The following is a 20,067-nucleotide window of genomic DNA, read 5'->3' on the forward strand; positions in this document are numbered from 1 at the left end:
GACTCATTTTCACATTAAAGACATTTCGTTGAATAAAAAGATCCTATGTATATGTTAATTTATAAAATACATCTTCATATGTGGATTCTAGTCCGTTAGAAAAACGTAATGCAAACTATTGTAATTATTTGAAAAAAAAATTGTAGAAGAAAAAACTACTTAATTGTGGCTCTAATATCTAATTTAAATTGCATTAAAAATATATATTTATGTTGCCTAATCGGAAAACGTACCCACTGGGAAAATCCTTACTAAACGTGAGGATCATTTAAACTTTAAATGATGACACGTCCCGGATGTTGGTAGCGTATCCTTCCTGTGCCTTATTCGTCCATTATTATCTTTGTAGGTTTCCACTCATAAGATTGCACTTAAATTAAGAGGTACATTTATTTTCAATCCGTTCCTTTAAGTAGTTGAAATCCGCAACCATTTCTTCTTTTTTATATTTAACTCCATCTTATCATTCAAAACGATAGTCATCTTGATACGTGACGACTGACGACCGTGTCTTGGCCAATCAAGCGTGCGCATTCATCGAGTGAAACATCTTGTCAGTAAACGACCTTCTTTGTTCTGACGTCAGACGTTTCAGGAAGTGCGATATCTCCTCGTCACAGAACCCGAGCTTGTCCGGGATATTTTATCACTATGTTTCCGCTTAAAATACCTCATTTTTTCTGAATCCGTTTTGAAATATCGCTAAGTTATAACTAAATTTTTTTTTCTTTCTTGTATACCAAAAGAGAGGCGAATAGAAGAGGAGTGAGGTCGCTAAGATGGGACGTATTGATAATAAACCGTTCGTTTAGAATATAAACAACATTTTTTTTGTGTTCTTTTGTTGAACCGAATATTAAGATTCACACTAAAGTGAAAGTCACCGAGTGAATAATGTTTCCAGGGCTTCTAGCTGCTCTTGTGATGTCGTGGCAGTAGCTCAGAATTGTCCTGTCGTAGATGCGAAAAACAAACAACGAGGTCCTGACTCTCAGCGGTTCTAGCTCAGCATGGATGATGAACTGCTGGACCAGATTGTGAGTGGGCTCAACCTGCTGGTGGCCTGGGTGGCTGCTGGTGCCATGGTGTTCGGCGGGGTGGTTCCCTACATCCCCCAGTACCGAGACATCCGGCGGACTCAGAACGCAGAAGGCTTCTCCACCTACGTGTGTCTGGTGCTGCTGGTGGCAAACATCCTGAGGATCCTCTTTAGGTAAAGTCTTTACGTTTGCGTCATTATTCGTCCACTTTACTTGCGTCAACAGAAAGAATTTACATTGGATCACAATATTTAACACCCATACAAACCACCATAAAGCCTGTTGCAATGTATCTACATCTATCACAACAATAGTTATTTTCATTGTTCCTGATGTAAGTATCGTTATCATTTTTATGTTATGTTTGTTTTTATTTATAACCTTTCCTTCTTTTGTGTCTGTGTATATATGTATATATACATATCAGGGTTCTCACCAGCACCTTTCAGCGTAGGGTTCCCCTATGCTGTGATTTTGATCCCCTACGGAGTGAATTGGGCTAAGACGCTGTGTTTTTTAGGCATGCGTAATGGGGATTTCTTTATTTTCTGCCTTTATTTCACAAAATGTGGCCCTCAAAATGCAGGAAATAGTAAGTAAGTAAGTCATTTTTATTTGTATAGCGCTTTTCCAGACCAGGGTCACAAAGCGCTTAAACAATCAAAACAATATTCAATAAAGTATATACTTTAAAGGGCAAGATAAAACTGATAACACAACAGGAGTTCCAGAAAATCAAGGAACAAATAAAAACGTCTTAAGATGTTTCTTGAAGGAGTCAGTAGACTCCATCAAGCGCAAAGAGAGAGGAAGATCGTCCATAGTGTTTCAGAGTGTTACAAATTCCAGATTTCCTCTTACAGTCTGCGCCATGCACAAGTCTATGGCGTTCTATTTGTGCCCATTTGTTGAACGTGTAGTTAGAAATTTTGAGCACCTGAGAATATGTTTTGCGCGCACGTAAGTGACAGTCTTACGTGCGAAACAAGCTTTCTCCGGTCTTTGTGATTGGTTGGCTCATTGGTACAAATGAAGCGCTGTGTAGAAGTTGAGCAAACATAAAAAGAAAATCCGCGCATGCAGGGAGATGACATTGAGCACTCGTACAGCAGTCACAAAGCAAAGTGAGATTTATTGAATGTAAAATAGATTTTTGTTTGCTCAAACCACTTTATTAAAGTAAAAATGACATGCAAACTGTCACTCAACAAATGGGCACAAATAAAACGCCAGACAAGTTCCCCTACGCTGTGAAACACATCCTGGTGAGAACCCTGCATGTGTGTATAGGCCATATGTTTGGACACACCTTCTCATTCAATGTGTTTTCTTAAAGATGTACATTGTATATCTCACTGAATGCATCACAACTATGAATATAACATATGTGGTGTTACCTAACAATGATGAGCTTCAACAGGTAGTCACCTGAAATTGTTTTGGCCTCACAGGTGTATCTCGTCAGCAAGCCCAGTGGAATGTCTTGACTTTTTAATGGGGTCGGGACCAACGGTTGTGTTGTGCAGAAGTTTGGTTGATACAGAGCCGACAGCCCAATTTGGACAACTATTAGAATTCATATAATAGCAAGAACCAATCCCACCAAGTAGCCATCATTACTTTATGAAATGAAGGTCAGTCAGTCGGGAAAATTGCAAAAACCATAAGGTGAATACAAGCTTTCGGCCTGCATTGTATGAATATATATATATATATATGTATATTTATGTATTAGTACTGTATCAATATACAGTACAGGATGGTTTTATTTAATACAAACCTTTGAATTTTGCGAGGATTACATTTATTCTCAAACCAGTATTCTAATTAGACATGCAGTATATTGTTAAAAATCTATATTTTTTAGGGTTGTGTATTGGCAAGAATCTATACAATAGGATACAATATATATTGTATATATATATTTTAACACATTGCCATACTACAGGAACAAGTATTGTCCAAATAATTGACTCTGAAGTTGCAGAATTGACCAGCCACATGACCCTTGATAAAGTCAATACTGCTTATATTTGTTTTGAAACCAAAAAAAAAAAACCCAAACGCTGAAACACCTAGTAAACTAGTTAGTAAAGTAGCTTTAAAGATACTTCTGGCAGATAATGGATGATCTAATGATACCTGCTACGTAATGTGACTTAAATAACACATCTTTTGGTTTTGACCTTATTTAATAAAATGTTTTAACTATTTACAGTTAAAATCCGCCCTTTAAATCGATATATATGAAAAAAAAGGTAAGGTTTTGTATTTAATTAAAATGTAGTGTTTTAGACCAAGATAAACTTGTAGCACAAGTGTGTTGTGTTTATAAACGATATCGGCAGGAATGAATAAGGGAACCTACTCAGTAAAAAGTTAACCTGTGTTTGCTTTGTCTTCACTGCTGCCAGAGAACTGGAATAACAACTCACTCTCGTATCACTCCGTTTGAACCACGGCTGCCATTGTCTTTGTTTTTTTCTTCAGGTTTGGCCGATACTTCGACACGCTGCTCCTGTGGCAGAGCATCATCATGATCGCGACCATGCTGATCATGCTCAACCTCTGCACCAACGTCCGGATGACCACCGAACTCAACACAAAACGCCGCTCTTTCATAGGTCAGAATGCCCTGGTGTGGCCCATTTAGAGTTCAGCTGTGTGTGTCAGCATGTGTGTTGAAGCTCTTGAAGGGCTCGAACAGCTCACAGCATTTCTATTCCCAAAATAACTCCCCTAATGGTGCTGTTGGTGCTCTTTTACGGCGTGACTGCTCGATTGAGTGCTTTGATCATTTGTGACACTTTAATTGAAACCTCATCGAATTCTCTCTTCTCCCCTCCTCTAAATTGTTTTTCTTCCCGTTTATTTACTTACTTTTGATGCAAAGGCACAGAGGGTAAGGACGAAGAGCTCAGAATCCCTAAAAGACTCTTTCTGGGTATGTACAGTATGTCTGCGGGTGACATCTATTGCCATTTCATTTCCATCTGTGTGTCCTGCATGAAGCTTCATCCCCCTCGAATCCAGTCAGCTGACCATAACCAACCACTAACATGAGTGTGTGGATTCAGCACGAGACCATTTCACCTTCTTCTTTCATAGCATTCTCACTGGACCTGTGGACTGTCCAGCTCTTGTAGTTTCGTTTTTTAATTTTCACGGCTCGTGGCTCAACTCTTTGCATGTGCAGCAGTAACCAGATTGTTGACCCTTATTTATTGGATCAAAAGTATATAACCCACCCAAATAATGTCCCAATGTGAAATCCTTTAATTTTAATTAACAGCCCTTTCACTGTAGTTTCATATTTTTGGTAGAATTGAAGCTTATTCTTTATGATTATGAACATTTTATCTTGTGTGTTTTTAGTTATAATTATGTGAAGTTACATTTTTATTAGGTAAATAGTTCACCTTTCAGGTTGGGTACATTTTTCTTTTCAAAATAAATGTACTTATCATTATTATTATATTGTGTACTTATATTATATAGTATTTAATCTTTAAAACACTGTCTTTCTAATCTATTTAATATATAAACTTTTAATAAATATTTATTTTATATATGTAATTTGACAAACCATTTTTACCTTCCATTTTCTCAGTTTTAGTTCTAATCTCGACAGGTACACTGGGCATGCAAACAATTGTCTTATTGAAAATCCACCTAAGATCTTGTGTGGCACTTTCTCTAACACACTAATGCCTAACATCTATAACTGACGGTAGCTTTACAAATCCACCTGATTGTAGATTTGACTTCTGATTCATCTAGTTCTTGACTTATTCATTTAGTTTCACTTGCAAGTGAGTCTGTGTGTTTTACTGCCATATACATGCCAGCATGATAACTTGTTCTGCATACAAATGGTGGGAATTTGTTTCTGAGGCGTGGAGACGATGATGATACAAAAGGACAAATGACATTCCAAAACATGAGCAGCAGCAGATGTGATTAGTGACTGGATAGAAAGAAGGCTTCAGTCCGCATGGAGAAGCTGTAGATCATTGATATGGAAGGCTGGGACTGAAATGTTGTACCTCATGTTGACTCTTTAGGGGTTTTAATTTAACCTGTGACACTTAACATGGTTGTGAGACAATATTTAAATATTTTATTATTTGAGAAACTATAACTTTATCTTATTTTATTCGTTTATGGTATCAAAAAAGGACGGGGGGTTTTTTTGTTTTGTTTTTACAATTAATACATGAATAATTCTAATAATAACAACATCATTAATAATAATTGAATATTATTGTATAAAGTTAAAACAGACCAAAAAAATGATTTGATTGGAGAAGTTGCAGTACATTTTTAAACAAATACAATACACAATCTGATGTATAAATGAATTTACAATACAAACAAAAAGATAAAGTAAACTAAAATGCTATTCTTTTAAAAGTAATATGTTCAGAAATATGTAAATCAGTAGATATAAGAATCATCAAATTAAAGGAATTATTTGGATTTTTTTTTCATTTTTTAAGTAAAATACATTTTGTCAATCTGAAACATTCATCGAATATAAAAACAAAAAATGTTTTTTAAAGCATTCATTGGCAACTAGAACAGTAGTTTAAAATCACTTTTTGACTGATTATAAAGTGAGAGATGATAAAATTATAAAAATTATTTTGATGCTCAAAATAGTTGGTTCTGTCAGTGTTTTCTCCCTGCATATTGTATAGGGAAATATAGAAACCTTAATTATTAAGAATTTGTTATCATAATAATAGTAGCAATGATAATTGGTTTAAAAATATATATATGGATATTTACGACTGTATTTTCCAGCTATTGCCACAAGATGGTAGTCAAACAAAAGGGATGAATGAGACGTTTGTTTCCATCTTGCCATAGTAGAATGAAGCATGAGCAGATTGCCGCCGGCTCTGGCACAGTTCGACTGGTCAGCTCCGGTGCCAGGAGGGCTTTAGCTCTCGGTCATCAATCAGTGGAGTGTTTCAAGCATCATTAGCAGTGACAGAACAGCGTGTTCTTTGATCGCAGCTCTGCCTTCCTGGGCTTTTGTATTTGTCTTTAATTGGCAATGTCAAGGCTGCAGGAGAATATGTAGAGCTCTGGTCGGAGCTGTCAATACATGCAGCTCTGGGTCATCAAGGCTGATTTGTTGTTGCTGTCAGGGGCAACAGAGGAGGAGCAGCTCGAGGGAAGGAAAGATTTATAGGTCAATTTGAGGGGAGAAGTTTGGAGTTTAGGGAGGCCTGACTTGGATTGTTTGGACAACTAGGAGTGACCAGGGAGGTTGGTCAAGATAGGATCTGTGTCATACACTGATGTGAAAGATGATGAAGAAAATGAACTAAATCATTTAAAATGTACTGCTATTGATGCATCTATCTTAACATGCATGTTCTTCCTAAAAGTTACCAACTCACATATTTGCATGTTGGCTCTTTAGTTCAAGACACGCTGTAACATCTGACATCTGCTTTGACGGTCACTAAGGAGTTTAGAAAGGAAAAGCATTCTGATTTTTCTTTTTTTGTTAAGTTCTATAAAGGTCGGAAAAGTATTCAATCGTTTCATGGGTCTTTGAATCAACATGCATTTTAAGTGTTTAAATCTCTTGCAGGCCACATAAAAACCACTCAGTGACCAAGGTTGGGCCCATTGACCAGAGCTTTTAATGTGTGATTAACAGTGTTTGATTTCAAAACATTTTTTTAAGATGATCTCTATTGTGGCCAGGGCTGTGATTAAAAAAAATTATACACTAATATATATATATAAATATTTTTTTCAGCATACTATATTGATATTTAACAACACTGTATCGATTTTTTTGATTTTAACTTTGAAATCATTTATTATTTTTTATCACATATACTTTGGTGTATTTAAATTCAGTATCGTGTATCAAATAAAATTAATAAATTACACTATTTTTTATTTACAAATAACATTTCTTCACACAATTTTTCATCCTGGTGATGACTGAGGACGAGAGTATAGTTTTACAGCTGGCTCCAGCTGCTTTTAATGCTAATGTTTGGACATATATTTCACTTCTATTAATTTCATGTTAATTTAATTTCTAATGGTAGTAAGCTCAAACGATTTTGGAGGGAGTTCCTGAAAATATATGAAATGGCTCTAAATAAATATTCTATTTTTCTCAAAGTGTTTGTGATGTGACTTAAGCATACTATCCTTACAGTTTAAAGCAAAATGCATTAGTTGCAACAGGAAGTGGTGACAGAGTTGTGGTTGGACAGAAGATATCCTTAAGTCTCGTGCACTTTTCTCTCTTTGTGAACTTTTAAAATATTTACTCTGATCTAGAACTTGATGTTATTGATGCTTTTTTATTAGTTTAACAACTGTCATTTAATAATCTAATCATTCCTTAAGCACAAAAACTACGAAACTATCACTATGTCATGATAATTCCTCAACAAAAAATGGATCATCTTAACAAGGTGAAATTATTGACGTTTGTTTATCTTAAAGAGCAGAAGCTAAATCTTTAGCTTAGATTAAAAAAAACTTTTGATGATCCCTCGAGTGGAAGTAAGACGGAAATAACAATTTAACCAGACTTTATAAAACTTGCATCAAGAAAGAAATGAGCAGATACCAAAAAGGTTGTGAGTATTTTGTAAAAAATATTCAGTATTTGCATCCTAGCTTAATAATAACCAGGCTCTCTTCAGCGCGGCAGAATCACATCGCAAGTCTTTCTTGTGTCTCATCCAACCTGGAAATGGACTTATTGTCGGTTGAGAATTGAGTGCAGGCAATTTCAGCCTCAAAGGCTGGAGCATGTGGGTGAATATTTTTTTGGGGGGGGGGGTCATCCAGTTACCAGGGAAACGGCTGCAAAGAGGCAGATGCATTGAGAAAAGAGATGAAGCCTGAATAATCGTACTTTTTATGAGATTATTGGGTCCAGTTGCTCTTTTATGCTCCTGTCTGTACCTCTGATCTTTCAAATCGTCAATATTTTCAAAAACTAGATCTAAGTTGCTTTGTTTATCTTTCAACTTTTTTCCATTCTAACTTAACTTGTATTCCAGACTGCTTCAGTCGAGATCGGAATAATGGTGGTGAATGAAAATCCACATTGTGTTCTGTTTGTTAGTTGAGCTTTGTTTGATTAGGATGAGTGAAAGTTTAATTTCTGTCTTGTCTTGTTTTTGTTTCCCATAAATAGGGAGATGGAGACAACCCGAGACCAAGTCTAACGGCTCTGACTCAATAACAAGCCATTCTTCAACTGATGATGATTTTCTTAATAGATCGCAGGTGCAATCACCCTAACCTGAAAATGATAATGAAACTTATCTAAAGTTGCCAAATTGCACCTGAAAATATGCAATATTATTTAATTGCAAAATAAAACATTGTAAGTAAGTGATCAAAGGTTATTTTATTGTCATAAAACATCCAGTGTCAACCAACAGTCAGACGCTAGGTTAAAAAATATTTGTGGAACTTTTAATGTATTTTTATTCTTTTCGAACATATTATAATGAGTGTACAGAGCATTTCTGGAATACAGAATTCCAAGGACTGTTACTTCAAATAATACAACTTAAAATCTTGGCGAACAAGATGTTACGAGAGCGGAGTTCCTTATTACGTTAGAATGGGGATTTTCAGTGGGTGGGGTTTTAGATCATTTTCTAATGTAAATATTTCAATGAAAAGAGAGTTTTGTACACATACCTATGAGTACAGTAGAGGTCCAAGATCTACGTGAGATGCACTTAAATCAAATCACAAAGAACAGCAACATTTTGCTTCAATTCTATGCAACAAAAATGTCCGACACACATCCACGTGCCACAAACTGTGCGGCATCAAGTCGAACTGTGCACAAGACTTTTGCTCTCTACGGGAAGTCTTTTGTGTGAGACTCTGTTCCGCTCCCACACTGAGCCACTGCTGCGTTGGGATTACACAACAAGAGGACATAGCCTTCGGGCAAACAAGTGTCATGTCGTGAGACGGACTGTGTTGTGGTGTGCTGGAGGTATAAGGCCACGCAACATCTCCCATTGTGGCCAGGGGAAAATTGTACTTTAGTTTACCCCAGCGTGAAACTGGTGTGTGTCCAGGGAGCTGCTTTTGTATAGTAGGAAAAGTCTGGTTTTAATGGTGATACATTATTGGGAGGTCAGGGTTTTTGTCCAGCACTTTCCTAAATCATTCCCAAAAATTGAGATCAGAAAATGAAGGTGAAATCAGGCCGTTTATTATTTTCATAGCGTCAATGATTATTTTGCTTTGGTAAGAAGGCATGATGCTTACTAGCTTTGTTCTGCAGAAGTTACTGAAGATATAAACACAAATTGATCGTTTATCAGGAAGGAACTGTAGCGATACAACAAGTAAAATTGTAGTCCAGTTTATTTTCTTGATTATTGGATGCTCACTGGCAGCATTGGCGACCATTTTGTTTAAATCAGCAACCCGTGGGAGCTTTCTTCGTATTGAAAACCATTGGTACCGACCGTGGCTACCACATGCAATATCAATTTATTGAAACTTGAGCTCTTAAGGAAGTCTTTCCATTATCCTTTTTTTTTTATCAATTATGAATGCTTTTAAATATGAAATGGTCATTGCTGCCCGGTTAATATCTGAATGACTTGAAAAAAAAGCCAAAATGAAATTGCGTAATACAGAATGGACGTCTTGACTTACACCATTTTGATTGAGATACATTCATTAGGTTTGCCGCGACTTAAAACCATCGTACTGGATGATCGGGACGACATCCAAATTGTTGCGTCCCACTTATGAAATGTATTCAAATGAAAGGAAATAAGTGGAAAGAGAACACGCAATGATGCATTTTAAGCGTAACTAATAGTCTGTGTTTACAGATCCAACTTAAAATATGACAAAGTAACTTGTTTGTGTGCATTATATATCCACGTTTTTCTTGAATTAAACGAATGATTAGTCAAACAGGGTGTGAATGAATTATGTCTTTAATGAACCTTGTGTTGTTTTGAAGATCAAATAGAAAGGTTGCATTTCCTGCAAGAAATTTAGAAGAACAAACGGCTGCTTTTGATGATGAGCCTTGTCCAATGCATTAAATGGATCCCTGCTGTGTCCTCACATGGAGCACTGCACCCACAGATGTGTGGCTACACACTGAACACTGCAGCTATTGGTCTGTCTTAAGGAAGCGCCATCATCGCTTCTTTCCCCTGCTACATTCCTGGTTTATCAGGCAGAAACACTCCAGTGCTAGTTGGCCCAGGATCACACTCCATTTGCTCTGGTGCCAGCATGAATTCACAGCAACACCTACATGTTGAACATTACTGTAGGATGATTATAAACCACCCTCTTCTGAGAGTTGGGTACACTGCCGATTGTCTCTAACACCTGACGAAATAACTCAAGGGCCTAACTATACTTTTAAGGATCTTCCAGTAACCATCATCAATCATTTAAATGTTCTGATTATCTGACAGGAACAATAGTTATCTTCTTCTATGACCCCCTTTTGCACACCCAGATGTGGTGAAGAAGAGTCCCAGAAAATGTTGAAATGTGTTAAATAAAGGTTTTTGGAGTGTGAAATTTCACAGCTGAAGTGCGAAGCTTCCACACCTGCACCGCCAGCAGAGTTGGTGTGTTTATTAACTGGATGCAACTCTTTAGGTTTTGATAATGAGGATTTTTTGATTCTTTAGATCACATTATTTGTACTATAGCATTAGCTCCAGTGATGTTATTTATGTTTCTTTAAGGCATGACATGGATAAATATAAAGGACCACATAATACCACGCTTGGGCTCTAGATTGCCCCTATCACCAATCTATGCACAACAAAAGTCTCACAATCTCTTTCAAAATAAAAGCAAAAAATCAATATGACTCTCCCTTGCCATTTTTAAAGCACTCAATACAATCTTCTACTAGCTTTTAAGTTTCCACTGAAACATGAATCTCCTTTCAACTTGCTCATACAGGAGCCTTGATAGTCGATTGGAAAAAGCCAAATTTGAAGCGAAAAATACTGGTACCTTTTGTCTGAAGATATCCCTCGCATTGGTAGGCAATTCAATTTCAGAAAGTATACAGAAATATAACTTGGGGTGGGGGTGTCAAGTAAAAAGACAGATAAATATCATGGGGAAAATAAGCTTAATTTCTTTAGATTCTATTAATTCTAGAATGCAATAATTACAAAAATAACATTTTGGTCAATATTGACAAAAGAGGTAATTCCTGGTTAATGATGAAGCTCACATAGACATTGTTATACTTTTCATTTGTGCAGTAAGAATGTCGTAACTTTCTGTGTTATTTTAGCATGTACTGATATCATCATTTCGCATCACAAAATCTTATTTTCCCTCTTGTCATTTGTTAATTTTTTTCTTTTCTGTCTCCTATTCTTGTCTATTCATCATTGTCTTTGCTATGTACCTTCAGACTTTGACTGGAACTACTTCTGGTCATGGAGTCACTTCCTGGACTATGTCCAGTGTGTTGTGGCTTTCACACTGGCGGCGGCGTACATCACGTACGTCCTCTTGGACTCCGCCGTGTTTGTGGAAACTCTGGGCTTCCTGGCCGTCTTCACAGAAGCCATGTTGGGAACCCCACAACTTTACTGCAACTACCAGAACAAGTCCACAGAAGGAATGAGGTGAGGATTCGCAATATTTTTTTTATTAAAACATGAAAACTCAGACAATATGCTTCTATTATTTGATGATAATTCTATAATAACGATGATCTTCAAGTAACGTCGTCTTGACAACTGACCTGAAGACATTGTGAGTGTTAATGTGACTCCTGGTCAGGGACGGTGTTTCTAGGTATGGAGAGACTTTTTAAAGTTATGAAGAGAAAACCACGATGAAACAAAAGAAAACCTTTCTCTCATAAACCGATGCACATGCTGTATATGGCAATGGCTCAATGTTTTCAATCTTTTGTGTTGTGCGTTAAAATCCACAGTCATAGCTGGTGTTATGTGGCTGAAGAAGGCAAATTAGAAATGGCTTGAACTATTTCACTATCTAATTTTCTTACACAATTTCTTTCGGGCGATGGAAAAATGTGTTTTTGAAATATGACTTATCTCATAGAAGGGGACATTTCCTACTATGTTACTTCAATGTTTTTCTTTAAGCAAAAAAAAAACGGATGAAAATATAATCATTTTTTTCATTTTAAAAAGTGCATTAATTCTAAATGTATATATTTTTTTACGAGTTGATTAATTATTTCCCTCTTAATCTTGTCGATAGTAATTCATAGTTTCCCTTGAGATTATTAGCATGTATACTAAAAAAAAATCTATTGCATGTTTCAATCATTATTTGATTTTATAGACTTGTGTTGACACGATTTCTTCCTCGCTCATCATTTTAGAATTTCTCCGGAAATGACACCAGGGTAGCATCTGTTTAATGTTTTTTCACTGTCGAAAAATGTTTGAGCTGAAAACCTAATGTTAGCCTTGCAGCAAGTTAATCTTAATAGCCATGGAAGCTGTTAATCAAATTTAGCTTTAGATACCCTCAGATCCTCCCTTTTAATTAACATTTTTATTTCAAGACCATCCTCCCCTCAGTCATTTAATCTGCTTAATTCTGAACTTTTGTTGGAACTGTCTTCAATGCTTAAGGGCTCAACTTTACTTTCACCAATTATGTGAAACCCCAAAAAGACCTTGACAAAAACTTCAGCTAGAGGCCAAATGAATCATTCCAGGTTTATTTGAATGTAACCTTCATCTTATGACACATGTAAGATATTTTGATTACATTCTCAAATAGATTTATTTGCCCAAGGACTGTTAAGTACTGTTTATTCATTTAAGTCTTGCTGGAGTCTTTGTTATTAGTAATGGAAGGGATGCAGAGTGGCTCTGTCAGGCCTATGGGGAGCCATCAACTGTCAGGAATAGTTATTCAAACGGAGTGTGTTTGAATGGAATCCTAACAGACTTTGCTCCTGATGAGTGTTAAGTCTATAAACGGAGCAGACATTGTTTACCAAACAGTGAAACGCTGTTCTTCCACAGTTATAATGAGGGATCATGTCTCGTTGTTTTCAATGTGTGATAAGATGCACATGTTATCGTCAAAGACGTCTAATGAGTAAAGACTGCAGACTTTGGTGAGATCGTAGGTGGGTCACATTATTGTTGAGGGGCGGTACAGTCAACAAATGGAAAATAAAGTGCCTTAATCTACAAGACCAAAAAGTAGAATAAAAGGTGAATAAATAAAACATTTATAAATACGATAATGGAGTGTATTATAACGTTTAATTATTCCATGATGTTATGAAAAATAAAATAATAATATTTTTTTATCGGTGTATATATTTTATTGAATTATAAAGATAATAAATTAAATAGATTTAATTTCAGTTTTATTCATTTTAACTTTTCAAATTTCAACTTCAAATTAACTCACAAAACAACCAACTTCAACCAACCATGATCCATTTTATACTTTTAAACTAACCTCTAGAGTCAAAGGGCTGCATTGGTTTGCGTACAAGACTTATGGTCAGACCTTGTGTGTTTTTTTGATAGTCATTTTTGATGCAATTTCTACAATAAATATGGGCTATGCAGGAAAATGCATCTAAAAACATACATGTTATTGTCTTTGCAAGCACTGAAGTGTCTCTCAAGTGTACTTACAAGTAGTTTTCCATCCACCAGGCTTTCATCCATCTTCATCCATTTCTGCTGCATTGCAATACTCAACTTCAACACCAATTTGCTCTAGAACCTCCTCCACATACTGCGGTTGTAACATCTTCAAGCAATCTTCCTCCTTCCGACTCGTTCCTTTTTAGCATCTGCTCTTACAGCACCATCTCTATAAAGGGAAGTATCCACCTGTCCTCATCTCATGTCTATACTGACTAACTAAGTCGTTTATATCAAGCGACCTCCTGCTATGTCTTATATGTGTTCCACCCATCTCGTCTTATTGTCCACTTTCCAATGTCATATAGCTGATGTGTCTTATAGCTTGTAGAGTTTTCCCTTTAGGAGATATTTTATAACTAAATAAATCTTTGTGTCAGCATAGAGCAGAGACTCAATATTTAGTCCATTTTAAAAGAATATTCAATTTATTTTTTTGTTTTGTTTTTTGGGACAGCAGCACATACAGTATACATGCTATACCAGTTTAAAAAAACAGCTTCAGTCTCAGCCTCTTATTATGATGAATTTGATTGCCAGTGACCATATAGCGTTTCATTTCTGTTGGGAACGATTGTGTTCTTCCCTCTTGTTTCCAACAGTGCAGCCCCTTCTCACTGCTGTCTGGCTCTCTGTGGCAGACGGATTAGAGAACTCCAACAGGGTCGCCCGTCCATTTCAAACTGCAACAACTGCCACCATGCTGCGCATTCTTCATGTCCTTGCTGTCCTACTTATGTTATATAGTCTGGCTCTTTTTGAAACAAATATCCCCTCAAGCATAATACGTGATCTTTTCTCACACCCTTGTGTCCTGTTTACTACCATTGAGTTGAAGAGCAAATCCTTTCATTATTTGAAAAACATACTGTTGCTAGGTTACTTTACCTCGCCGACGGATGTATTTCTGGATGTTTGGGTGTAAATTATAGGTTGAAGATTTGTCTTGACTTTTTCTCCGTCACCCACGACTACCTGATTTCCAGTCAAAATTACATGAAATTACACCTACACTCGCACAGAAAGGCTCCGTGAAACTTTCACCCAGGGGTCTCCAAACCGGTCCTCAAAGGGCCGGAGGGCGGTGCAGGTTTTTGTTCCAACCGATCAAGCATGTACAGTTTAACCAAAACAAAAAAACATTAAGTTATTACGTATTGAAACAATGTTGGATCGTAATGCAAACGGCATCGTAGCAAAACCAGGCTAAAAATGTTCGTATTTGTTCAAAAAGCTAATGGCTATTGATCCACAGACGAAACATTTTAATGATATTAGTGATGCTGCTCATTATTGAGCATAGTGTGCGTGTGCACACGTGAGTGTGTAACTGTGTGTGTGCGTGACAGTGTAGGCGACCAGAAGGTTTAAAAAAGAAACTATGCTAATGTTGTCATCCAGCTAATATTAGAAGTGTCTGCCAGAAATGTGCACAGATACTGAACAGTCTGCCATAAAACACACTCAAACACAACAAGCCAGACACACACCTACACACACACACAGAGGGAGAGACCGGACAACCAGAAGCCAGCGGAAGCCTTATAAGTCCTGCACTATTGGGCTGCATCCCTTAATGATGACAACAGTGAAAATCCTTGAACACACTTGGAGCCTGACAACTGATGGTTGTAAACCACTGTCGGGGAGGAGGTTGTGTATTCTTCTTTTCATTGCAGCTTATTATTAATGAGTTTATAAAAATAATAAAAAAGTGTATAGCTATTCAAATATAATTTATGTATTCATTATTTGAATGCATTTTCTCAATATTCTAAATTTCAACTTTATCTTAAATTTCCCACCACAGATATTAAACCATTTTTGCTATGGTTATAGTTTTGTTTTGTTCTTTCAGCAATATTTAATCGGTTGTTTTAAAAAAATTAATTGAATGTATTTAATCTAGTCTAGTCTCCATTATTATTTCTTTTTTTTCCCCAACCTTAATCTATCTTGAACACCCTCTCTCCTCTATATGTGTTCAAACAATGTGTTTCACAAATTGGTTTAAAAAATATATATATATATATTTAAAGTTTAGAGTTAAAGAGCGGGTAGATTTTACAAAATGTATTTAAAGTAAAACTTCAGTATTTGATTAGAACAAATGGATTGTGAAGCACATAAGTACATTACTAACCATAACATAATGGTTTGTTCAACACACAATGGATTTTAATTTATTAGCAGTTTAAGTCAATTATGCACTTAAATAACTGCTAAAAATCTCCTAGAATTATCACTACACTTAAACTCAATCCGAATGCTGCAAAACTGACACTGATCGTGTGTGTGTGTGTGAGAGGTGTGCGTGTGAACATCGAATACTCCTTTATATTTCCCATTTTCTTCTAAAGTTATCGGTTTTAATCGACATTTTAGCAGCACTTTGGAGTCACCGTAAGAGCTAAATCACTTCTTCCCTGGGACTCTATGAATCAAACACAATGTACATTTGCCTAAAACAGTGTTTGCAACTCCTCTCTTCAAACACCAGTCCTACATGCAGGCCTCATCGTAACTCTTGCATGAGACATTGAGCAAGTATGTAGGAGTACAATAAGTCGAGGGGTATTCCTTCTCTGGAGCTAACAAGCTCCTCTCAGAGATGGAAAGGTGTGAGGAGCAAGGGAAGAGGGATGAGGGCGCGAGGATCAGCTATTGTAGGTAGATTGAGGTGGAAGATGAATGGCAGAATATCTGAAAGAAAATACAGGGGGAATTGCTTTATAAAAAAGAGAAAAAGAGAGGGAGCGGGGAAAAGCTGTTAACAGAACTACAAGCAAGAAGAAAATTGCAAGGTTTGCACGACTAACAATGAAAGCAAAGAGCTGAGGTGAAGGAGGAACTATATGAATAATGCAGAGGTAGATTTGGCAGCAAAGCTTCACCCTGATAAGGCACGATGTGGAACATGCACCCCCGATGTTGGGAAATATGCAACATTAGCTCTAATCCTGACTTTACATTTCTAAGGAGGCTCAAAGAAAGATGATATTTTCGCAGAGCAGTCGACTTCTTGTTTTCAGTTTTGCCATTGGTTTGGGTTTAACGGCTCACAGAAAAGTGTTTCCTTCATAAACCGTACCTGAACTCATTTTGGGAAAGTTGTTTTGAGATAGTTCTGAGTTGGAAAAGTGAGACTAAAAACTCCCTCGACTCGCGTCCCCTGATATTTGCGAGTGTATTTCTGCTAAAACGACAACAGCCTCCCCTCCGATGCTTTCTTCTCAAAGCGCTGACTAATCAAACTGCTGCCGCTGTGGTGTAAGAATTTTAAATGTCTCAGCATTTGATGATATTGTTGCAGGCAGGTTGCTGTAGGGAGCACATCCCAAAACCTACAGTGTGTGTTGATGTGCACCCATTGTTTACATAATGCTGACTCGGCACCTTGACTTTTTTTTTCAATACACAAGTCAATATACGTAGAGAAGGTCCAATAAAAGTGGAACACACACAAACACACAACATTCAGATTATACAACACAAGACAGACTAAAATGCTTCCACATGCTGCTGAGCTGCAGTTTACAAACGATGCATGATTGAAAAAGTTAGCTGTGCTTTTTCAACAGACTTATCAACCCAATGTTTCAGATTCATACATTGGTTACTACTTTATATAGATTTTTGTGTTTGTTATGAGTCCTTTTTGTGTTTGTTATGAGTCTGTTTTGTGTTTGTCTCATTTTGCAATTTTACTTTAGTGGGTGTTTTTCGATTTCACTTCTCTTTGTGTTGTCTTCCTGGTCAAGTTTGTGTTCTTGTGTTGGTTTTTTTCCACACTACTGTTGTTTTGTTTGGTTATGGAACTTTTGTGATGTTTTAATTCTCTGTCCTGTGTATCTTTTTTTCATTAAATGGTACTTCTTCTTTCATATAGTTTTGCTTCTCTTCTTGAAGGATTTACTGCAGTTAACTTTTTCCCTTTTTTTTTTTATTGGTTCTGCGGATACTGGGGAACAGTTCTGACAAAAACAATGGGCCGTGAAGCTTCATGAAGCAGTGTCATCATGTTCAGTGGCCACTAGACGGCCGTCAAAGCTGTGTGTCATTTTCCCTGGAGACAATTAACTAAAAATATGAGAAGAGATTAGACAACTTAAGACTCCACCAACAATACTGACAAAACATAACAAATTAAGCAGCATTCCATTGTAAAAATGTTTAAAAAATATATTTATTATTTAAAAAAAAAAAAAAAGTATTTTTCTTCATGGACACATTTTTCGTTCTATCTTTTTATTAACTGCCTCAGGTACCATTTTGGCCCCTGTATTATCCAAAACTATGTATTAATTTCGTTAGCGAACATTGTTTAAAAATAACAATAAACAATAAACAATACATTTTATGTTTCAGTACTTATTTTTCGATCGTCACAATTTTTTTGTTATAAACCAACCCGGCCCCCGATCAGATACATTTTTTGTGCCTAAAAGTAAAGTTTCTGACTTCACAATTAAAGCTTTTAATCACTGTTAGTTTGTTTTTTAAACAATTACTATCACGTTGAAAATTTAAAAAATCTGTTCAACTTTTTTTTAACTTTTCTCTATATATTCCTCCACAGCATCAAGATGGTGCTGATGTGGACGAGCGGCGACACTTTTAAAACCGGCTACTTCCTGCTCACTCAGGCCCCGGTGCAGTTCTGGACGTGCGGCCTCCTGCAGGTGGTGGTGGACATGACCATCCTCTTCCAGGTCTACTACTACAGCCGCTACCCACAGAAGCCACTGTCCCACACCGTGTGTCACACCACCAGTGCCAAAGCTCTTTGAGAGGCAGCGGCGGAGAGGCAACAGTTCCTCTCCAGACTCTCGTGAACACACCTCATTGGACGAAACACTCACTAGAACCTGTCGTGTGCATGTGTGGGTTTATAGAAGAGCACAACTGCAGCCATGAAGTTTTTATCGACACGGTTGTTGCATGAACCTTCTGCCTTAAAGACTCTAATCAGCCATAAAATGTCACAGTCAGTTAAAAAAACGAAACATCTGAATGTACAGCATCGTAATGAGCAGAGAAATGCGGGTCAGTCTTCCGCTCACTATTAGCATCTTTCAGAAATGTTATATATAATTTACGATTTAATTTTGATATCTCATTCCTTTATGTCAATGCCTTTTTTGATGTTTATTAATGAAGCTAACAAGAATCTTAGAAAGGGCTACAACTGTCTCTTACCTAAGCTATCAGGAAGCAAATTAAAAACGTGTGTTGTCGACAAAAGCCCACTTCCTACCTTTGAAAGGGAGGGGCTAACCCGCCATAAGTATCCAATGATTTATCTTGAATTTTCTGTACGTATGTCTCCAAAGTATTTAAGGGCTTTACTGAAATTTGTCCACACTTCTGTGTCCCAATGCTTTAGTCTGTTGCTATTGTTAGGCTTAACAACTATGGGTGCCGTTACTCTACATTGGATGTGACATGTTGCCATTAGAAATTAGCATGTGTAACGAAATATTGCTTTTAATTAGGCTGTCAGTGTTGTGACCTGCGCCCCTTAAATCAATCGTTTGACGGCTCTGCTAGGAAGGAGTTACTTTTAGACACTATGAGCACCAAGTTTAGACTGACAACAGTTGCCAACATTATCTGTGTCATTGGCGTTCTGATCACTTCCTGCTTCTTTATTTACTTTCCATCAACAATTTCTACGTCCTCATATCTCAGCGTACGCTCGGATGTTTTTTAATTATTTATTTAATTCATTTAAAAATCTATTTGTGACGTTATTAACCTCCTAAAAGAAGTAAAATCACTGTCCATGTCCAGTGCTCTGTGGTCCAATCGGGCCATCTGTTTCTGATTCCCTTTTTCATTCCAACTTTATTCTTCCTTTAACTATTGTTGTTGTTTTTTGTCCCTGTAAAAGAAATAAAGCGTTTCCAGGAGGTTTCTTCTTCCGATGTTTCCTCTGTCCAGACGTTACGTGTAGTTACTGATGAAATCTGTGAACATTGACTCGCCAAATACATGTTTCTGTTCCGACATTTGTTCATTTATGCTGTTAGAAGTATCCACAGTTGTAAATCATTCAACAAAGGCTCTGCTTTGTACCAGCACTGAGACTCAATAAAGAGTTTTTTCCACAAATCTGTGTTGTGTGGAAGAATATCATCTCTTCTTCATCTTTTGGTGTTGGCTAACTAGCATGCTGACTTGACCCGGTTCCACGGATCAATTTATTCATTAGTACTACACTGTTCATTTTTACAGCAAAGGATTATAGCGAGTGGGGTTAAATAATTCTAGAATTCTTCTTACCTTAAAGTAATTCTCAAAATTCTGACTTCTTTACTGTCACATCAAAATGACTTTATGTT

General features: G+C 36.8%; 1 protein-coding gene and 1 long non-coding RNA gene across 3 annotated transcripts in view; one reads left to right on the top strand and one right to left on the bottom strand.

The window, feature by feature from the left end:
• The window catches only part of LOC148084459 (uncharacterized), a 267,620-nt gene that overhangs the window by 207,358 nt on the left and 40,195 nt on the right, over positions 1 to 20,067 (bottom strand). The gene's annotated exons all lie outside the window — the stretch shown is intronic.
• On the top strand, positions 600 to 19,837 carry slc66a2 (solute carrier family 66 member 2). Of its 2 annotated transcripts, XM_087787540.1 has the most exons (5): positions 600 to 1,213; positions 3,531 to 3,664; positions 3,934 to 3,984; positions 11,479 to 11,695; positions 18,303 to 19,837. In XM_087787540.1, the coding sequence occupies exons 1-5, from the start codon at positions 1,011 to 1,013 to the stop codon at positions 18,511 to 18,513; spliced, it is 816 nt and encodes a 271-aa protein (XP_087643666.1). In that variant the 5' UTR covers positions 600 to 1,010; the 3' UTR covers positions 18,514 to 19,837. The 2 variants fall into 2 exon arrangements, with proteins under 2 accessions (XP_087643666.1, XP_087643667.1); XM_087787541.1 differs by lacking the exon at positions 3,934 to 3,984.

The sequence above is a fragment of the Callionymus lyra genome, chromosome 3, assembly GCF_982586985.1.
Source record: "Callionymus lyra chromosome 3, fCalLyr1.hap1.1, whole genome shotgun sequence".
In the NCBI taxonomy this organism is placed as follows: domain Eukaryota; kingdom Metazoa; phylum Chordata; class Actinopteri; order Syngnathiformes; family Callionymidae; genus Callionymus; species Callionymus lyra.

Bases quoted from the DNA above. Each gene is read 5' to 3' on its own strand.
- slc66a2 (XM_087787540.1), top strand. From the start codon at position 1,011: ATGGATGATGAACTGCTGGACCAGATTGTGAGTGGGCTCAACCTGCTG. The intron at 3,665-3,933 runs GTCAGAATGCCC...TTTGATGCAAAG, and splicing joins AAAACGCCGCTCTTTCATAG to GCACAGAGGGTAAGGACGAA. The intron at 11,696-18,302 runs GTGAGGATTCGC...ATTCCTCCACAG, and splicing joins AAGTCCACAGAAGGAATGAG to CATCAAGATGGTGCTGATGT.